The sequence below is a fragment of the Notolabrus celidotus genome, chromosome 3 (assembly GCF_009762535.1).
Source record: "Notolabrus celidotus isolate fNotCel1 chromosome 3, fNotCel1.pri, whole genome shotgun sequence".
In the NCBI taxonomy this organism is placed as follows: Eukaryota; Metazoa; Chordata; class Actinopteri; order Labriformes; family Labridae; genus Notolabrus; species Notolabrus celidotus.
The window spans coordinates 442,907-450,406 of record NC_048274.1 but is presented as its reverse complement, the minus strand read 5'-3'; the positions used below and the strand labels follow the sequence as shown (position 1 = coordinate 450,406).

Sequence of the window (7,500 nt, the reverse complement as noted above, 5' to 3'; positions counted from 1 at the left end):
TGATCCAACAGGTCTACATTGAGGCCTTTTCATGGCTGCTGATTGAAGCTTATCAGAACTTTTTGTTTACCTGTTTTTTAAGACCCTAAAATGTGTAAAATAAAAAGGGACTGAGGTTTAAAAGCAGCGTGAATCAACTCTAATACATGTTTGCATTGTTAGCATTTGAGTCAGCCATCACAGCCTGAGGAAACTACTGCTGCATTCACTAAACTTGCTGTTCCAAGTAATTATGTAAGCAGAATATTGTGTAAAAATAACGGCTCCAGAGAGGACATATCAGAGTTACAGAAAAAGTGAGATGTAGGAAAGAAGTTTGAAAGTGTTTATCAACCTTCACTCCTTTATTCAGGACATTTCTGTATCAGGATTGAGGCTCCGTGAAGTACATCTCGACGTGTCCTGAGTGAGAAACAATAATATTAAAGGAGAAGGTAAAAGATAAGAACAGCTGAGGATTAAAACACAGAATGAAAAAGAAGTGGAGCTGAAGGACGAAGAGATAAAAGAGTCTGATAAACCTGCAGGAGAGAGAAACTCAGGATCCTCTCAGAGAGCCGTCAAACAACCTTCAAGGTTAACTCCACCACCAGGTTTTTGGTATTGTGTGTGTCCCTGTTGTGTTTCAGTGTGTGAGAGCCTGTGTGTGTCCCTGCAGCTGTGTGTGTATTGATCTCGCTGTGTGTGTGTTTGCAGGTCGCGGTCGATCAGCGGAGCGTCCTCCGGCCTGTCCACCAGTCCCCTCAGCAGCCCCAGGGTAAGTGTCAGTTCCGGTTTCCCACAATGCACCTGGCCACTGCTGGTATGTGGTTTTGCTCACACACACACACACATGTTCATTCACTTCAGCCTCTCATCAGCAGCTCACACACACACACACACACACACACACACACACACACCGCCAAGAGCTTCATCCTGAGCCTGTGTGATGTACAATCCAGCCTGAGTGAGAATGTTAAAGTTTGGGCGTCAGGACAAGTCATGCTTTGAGTTCAGCTTTTAATGACTCCTCTCTCTCTCTCTCTGTCTGAAGCTGTCCGATCAATAGAGGCAGAAAAGACAGAAAAATAACATAAAAATGGATGACACACCTCCATGCTTCTCAGGAGGTGTGAAGCCAAAATACGGCCTTGATGAACGCTGACGTATCGCACTAGTGAAGCCAAGTCCTGCACAGAAGCGACCTGGCTGGTGGAGCTGCAGGACTGACGTCACATCCCTCCTCAATGGAGGCAGACTCTTGTGTCGTCTTCCCACGTCATGCTAATCCAGTTTAAGATCGCTGCAGGAGCCTCATATGTCAACAAATATCAATTGAAGCTAAACTTCAAAACAATTGAACATAAATCAGCCTGATAAGAAGTAACTGTATTAACAGAAAGCATGTTTATGGAACATTTAGTTGACCTGTATTTTCATTTTATTGTTTGACCCATGTCCCATCTGTTAACATGGAGGAGGCAGGGTTTATGACCTATACTGCAGTCAGTCAGCAGGGGGAGCTCTAAACATTTAGGCTTCACAGTCAGCGAACATGTGTGGCGTTTATTTGAATATACAGTCCTGTAATCAGTCTTTATTTATAAAGCACCAAATCCCAACAAACGTTCTCCTCAGACTCTCTCCAAACAGAGCAGGTCTAGAGCGTCCTCCATGTTCTATTATTAACAAAGACCCAACATCAAGACCAGGATCAGATCCAGTCCCATCTTCCAGACAGGACTCAGTCTGATCTCATCTTAATCCGACATGAGCAGAGCACTTTGCAGCATTTAGCAAGTTACAGTGGCAAGGACAAACTTCCTTTAACAGGCAGAAACCTCCAGCAGGACCAGACTCATGTTAGACACACATCTGCTGAGACCGTGTTGGAGAGAGGGATAGAGGGAGATGAAGAGAGAGAGAGAGATGATAGTGGGGAGACGGATAGTAGTAGTTGTAGCAGCTGGAGTCTGGCACGTCCACAGCAGCAGAGATCCAGAGGAACCTACGAGACAAGGGAGCTCAGGGACTCCAGAAAGGTCTAAGAAAAGAGAGAAGAGAGGGAGACCAGAAGAAAGAAAAAGAGGAGAATAAATGGTGAAGGAATGACAGAAGGAAAGGAGGGGATGAGAAAAGGAGACATAAAGGATGAAGAAACATGGAGAGAACAAAGAGAGAAAGAAAAGAAGGAAGAAGGAAGGAAGGAAGGAAGGAATAAAAGAAAGAAGGGAGGAATAAAAGGAAAAAGGAGTGAAAGAAACAAGGAAGGAATGAAAGGAAAAATTTAAGAAGGAAGGAAGGAAAGGAAAAATGAATGAAAGAAAGAAAGAAAGAAATCTACGAGATCTCTAAAAGGAATCTTCAGCAGAGATCCAGAGGAACCTACGAGACAAGGGAGCTCAGGGACTCCAGAAAGGTCTATGGTTAGTAACTTTAATGGGACACAGCCATCTTTGGATAAACAAGACAAACATTTAAAAAAAAGGAAACATGAAGCTGAGTTCAAAAAGAAGTCTCAAACTTCCTTTAACAGGCAGAAACCTCCAGCAGGACCAGACTCATGTTAGACACACGTCTGCTGAGACCGGTGGAAAGGCAATACAGACCAAAGTTTTTGTACCAGGCTGTAAACATGTTGATTTGTCCTCTAAAGATGGTCATTTGAATAAAAGTGTTAAAGGAGTCTTCTTGGCTTTTGGAGTCAGCCTCAAGTGGACTCTCGAGGAAGTGCAGTTTTTTGCACTCCTGCATCGGCTTCATTTCTCAGCTGCAGAGGTTACTTTGCAGAAAGCAGAGAGTGAAAACAACAGATGAAACTTTAAAGGACTTTAACTTAACACTCCTGAAAAGCTGAGGGACAGAGGGCGCTCTGCAGCTGAAATGAACGATGTTTGCAGTCCGATATTTTACATGACTTGTTATCTCTCAAATCCATTTTTGCAGCAACTCAATTTTACAAAAACATAAACCAGATTTAGAAGCTGAAGCGTAAGCTGCTCATCCTCAGCCTCACAGTCCTGATCTGACCTGGGTGTGAGCGGCGCTAAGTCAGGCTGCTCTGTACGTCACACAGCTTTAGATGAAGTGGGACCGGATCCATCGGAGGCCAAACACCAAACTCCTGATGAGATCCGGTGATTTAATGTCAGAGCGGATCCTCGTGCAGCAGCAGCAGCAGCAGAGTCCATGAATCAGTCTGAGAGAGAGAAAGCTGCTGCAGTGAAAAATCAGAGAGGTTAGCTTAAATCAACGTGCAGCTTCCGTCTGCAGATTCTCTGTTTTAGTGAAGCTTTGCAAGGACGCAGGCTGTGCATCATCAAACATCGCTCCCCGCTCAAAGACTCACAGACTTTCACTTTCTAATGAATGTCAGTGTTTCATTCCTCAAGGTGCAGAACATCCTTTTATTTCTGTGTTTGAATACGCTCAGTTTGAATAAAAGTCACTCGGCCTCCTGCAGGAACATTTCTTTTACTTATTTTGAAAACTTTTCCAAACACTCGTCTTAAAATCACTCCAACTCGACGGATGCTGACGAAACATGAGGACACAGAAGTTTAAAATGTGAGCCTAGTATTCAAGGCTTCCTCTCCTGATCACGCCGACATCAGGTTTAATCACAAACAGGTTTCTGGAGAGTTAAGGGAAGAAGTTCATGACTTTCTTCGGTTTAAAATCTGAAGATATGAACAAAAGGAAGTCAGCAGAGTTTGTTGTTCCAGACGAATTATTCCTTCAGATGTCACTGCAGAGCTATTCTCTCCAAGAAACAAAGAAACAACATGGGTGATGTTAAAATCTGTGACTGGAAGCTAAGATATTTCAAATTCAGACACTTCACAAAATACAAACAGTGGATATAAAAACATTAACTTTGGGGCTTTGTAAGCCAGGAGGAGGAGTTCAAAGTGAATGCATTGGAGGACAGGAAGCCAGTGGAGGTTTTGGAGGACAGGGGTGATGTGAGTGAGTAGACGGGCTGCTGAGTTCTGGATGTACTGGAGCTTATTGAGAACTTTGGATACTGAGCCATATCGGATGCTGTTACAGTAGTCAATTCTGGGGGTGATGAAAGCATGGATCAGGGTTTCAGCTGCAGGGAAGGAGAGTAGTGGGCGGAGTCAGGCGAGGTTTTTCAGGTGAAAGAAGGCGGTTTTGGTGATGTGGTTGATCAATCAATCAATCAATCAATCAATCAATCAATCAATCAATCAATCAATCTTTATTTGTATCGCGCCAAATCACAACAAACGTTATCTCAAGACTCTTTTACAAACAGAGCAGGTCTAGACCACTCTATGTCAAACTATGAACAGAGACCCAACTTCAAGACAGGGTAAGACTCAGTCTGACCCCACCTTAATCCATCATGAGCATTGCACCTCACAGTATTTAGCTAGTTACAGTGGTGAGGAAAAACTTCCTTTAACAGGCAGAAACCTCCAGCAGGACCAGACTCATGTTAGACACACATCTGCTGAGACCGTGTTGGGTCTTCAAAGAGGGATAGAGGGGAGTAAGAGAGAGAGGTGATAGTGATGAGACGAGTCGTAGAAGCTGTTGCCGCTTGAGTCCAGCACGTCCGCAGCAGGAGGACGTCTACGGCAACTCAGAGGAACCTACGAGACAAGGGAGCTCAGGGACTCCAGAAAGGTCTATGGTTAGTAATAGTGGTGATTTGTTTTTCAAAGGTGAGGTTGGTGTCAAAAAGGTTTTGAATATAGGATGATGGAGTCAGAGTGGTGTTATTAAATGTGAGGGAGAAGTTTAGGTTAAAGGAGTAAGAGCATGATAACTTGAAACAGACAGAAAGTTGTTGACCTGAAACGTTCTCACGTATGGCTCTGATACATTTATACAAAAATACATTTTGAACGTTGAGCTGATGAGGCTGCTGTGACCAAAAAAAAAAAAACATGCAAAATTTGACTCAATTGACAAATTTCTGAGGATGTAAAAAACTTCCTGATCCAACTTTTGCTTTGTTAGACATTTACCTTCCTCATTTATTTTCCTGTTATGTGAAAACACCTGAAGAAAAGGAAGTTTATCCTCTCAGAAATTTGAAACCATGACGCAACAAAAGGAGAAATAAAAATGTGTGCAAGATGAAGATGATCTGAAACTGGAGGTCGTCCAAATCCACCTCTGCCTTTTAAGAGCTGCAGTTTAATCACATTTTACACACACTGGCACGTCCAAAATGTTGGAGTATGAGAGTTAGGTTTATTGCCAGGTGGTTTAACTCATGCAAAGGAGTATATTTTGTGTTTTGGTGCAAAAATAATGAACATAAGATGACCTGGAGGAAGGAAGTGAACTCACAAGGGATGTAAAAAGGTTTGCAACTGAAGAGAAATGATCCAAGTCCAGGAGAAATCTTTAGGATCATTGCAGGAATTACATTTTGTCTGACGTCCAACATGTCTAAATACTTAAATCTGGCCTGTGTTCAGAGAAATGATTCTTGCATGAGGTCCAAAGTGCTCAAAATAAAGAATCAGATGTTTACACTCTCACACTCTCACACACTCACACACTCAAACTCTCACACCCTCACACCCTCACACACTCCCTGTCCATTTTAACAACATGAGAGTTTCACTTCATGTTCAGCAGCTTCACGCGCTTTGAACGCTGACCCGAGAGCAGCCAGGTCTCTGAGCTCTGCTGCTCTCCGTCACGTCTCTGGCCGTCTGATCGGTGATCCGCTCATTCATTCCACAGCATCGTGCATCAGCACTCTGCATGCACTCTGGCTGCTTTCCCAGGCGGAGGGCGAAGCTACAACCGTTAGCTTTCAAGCTGGGTCACTCACTGGTAATTAGGGATGCACCGCAGAATCCCACACAAAGTAATCATACGAGAATGAAAGTCAAATTGAAGGCCTGTGTAGCTGATGATTAGTGATCAGTCTGTTGGATGTTCTTGATTTGATGTTGGTGAGATTCTCAGAAAGTGTTTTTCTAAAGTCTAATTAAATGAATAACTCTGTAGGAAAGTTCTTTAAAAGCAGGAAACTTAGAGGTTAAATTCAAAGCTCTGATCTCGGTGCATCCCTACGTTAATGTGTCATGAATGCTCCACTGCTGCCTCCTGATTGGCTAATCACTGTGCTAATGGCATGCTCTGTTTTTCTTTCTTTCTTGCACTCTCACCACTTCCTGCCTGCTCCACCTCTCAACCCATCCGCCACGCCTCTTTTTCTTTCCTGCTCTGTTTTTGGTTTTGGGATTGCTCCTTTATTGGGCTGCGCTGCTCCGCTGGCTGCGGTCCTGCTCTCTCATTGGCTGACTCTGCTGTCATGTCAAACGCCGCATGACCAATCTCAGCCCAACAGGCGGTTTTTCATCCCGCCCCAGTCCCCTGACCTGTGTCAGTCCCCCAACTGCAGCCCCACCCACTCACACGAGGTCCGCCTTAACGGGGTGGGGCCCCGGACTCCCAACTCCTATCAGCCAAAGATGGGGTCCCCCCTCATGCACCCACGCACCCAGACTCTCCCCGCCAAGCCAAAAGTGTCAGAGAAACCCCTTCAGACCACCAGATCCAACCCCCTCCCCAACACTGCCCAGACCCCCTCCACCCCCAAATCTGAGCCCTCCACACCCAGCAACCCTCTGGCCCCGTGCATCCCCAACAGCCCCCGGGTGAGGCGCCACCCTCCCCTCACCGTCCCCCCTAAACTGTCCATCCCCCTCTCCCCGGTGCCTCCTATGTCCCCCCGCCGCCGGCACCACCTCCACCCTGACCACAACGGCAAATCTGTCCCCATCACACAGGTGACCCCCCACCCCTCCCCCAGAGGGAGTCCTCTCCCCACCCCTAAAGGAACCCCGGTGCACACGCCCAAGGACAGCCCGGCTGGAACCCCCAGCCCCACGCCGCCGCCCAGCCCCTCCATCGGGGGGATGCCGTGGAGGACACGCCTCAACTCCATCAAGAACAGCTTCCTGGGCTCGCCACGCTTCCACCGCAGGAAAATGCAAGGTAGGAGTATGAGCATGAGGAGGAGGAGGAGGAGGAGGAGGAGGAGGAGGGATGTGTAGTTATTAAGAGACCTCAGCGTGTTATTTATTCAGATCAGATCTTCATGATATTATCTTGAGATTATCTCTTAAAGAGACTCTTTAAGCCGCTCCACGAAGCTCAGGGGAACAACACAAACATAAATCATCTCTTTCTCCTCATGGCTGTTTTTAACGTCTCACCTGCTGCTGCCTGATCACGAGACACAGCAGCCTCTGGACATCATATCACACACCTGATGACTATCTCAGCACAGAGAGGGGAACATCCTCAATGTTCTGCCTCGGTTTAAAAAGTTTCCCTTCAGCAATGAAGCTTCTCCAGACGAGCTGAGCAGAGCCGTGATGACAGCAGATAATCTCATTCTCACTGAGAGACAGTTTATGTCACACTACATCTAGAGAAAGAGAGACCTCAGGGTTTATATGAAGAGCTGAATATATATAACGACTGAACTCTGTGACCTTTGACCTCTGTTTCCACAGT

At 45.7% G+C, this 7,500-nt stretch overlaps 1 protein-coding gene across 1 annotated transcript in view; it reads left to right on the top strand.

The window, feature by feature from the left end:
- The window catches only part of LOC117810433 (serine/threonine-protein kinase BRSK2-like), an 87,491-nt gene extending 80,457 nt beyond the window's left edge, over positions 1 to 7,034 (top strand). Inside the window, exons 14-15 of the mRNA XM_034680269.1 lie at positions 697 to 757; positions 6,318 to 7,034. Coding sequence (XP_034536160.1) covers positions 697 to 757; positions 6,318 to 7,034 — 778 coding nt within the window. The remainder of the gene's footprint in view (positions 1 to 696; positions 758 to 6,317) is intronic.
- Positions 7,035 to 7,500: the final 466 nt, after the last annotated feature.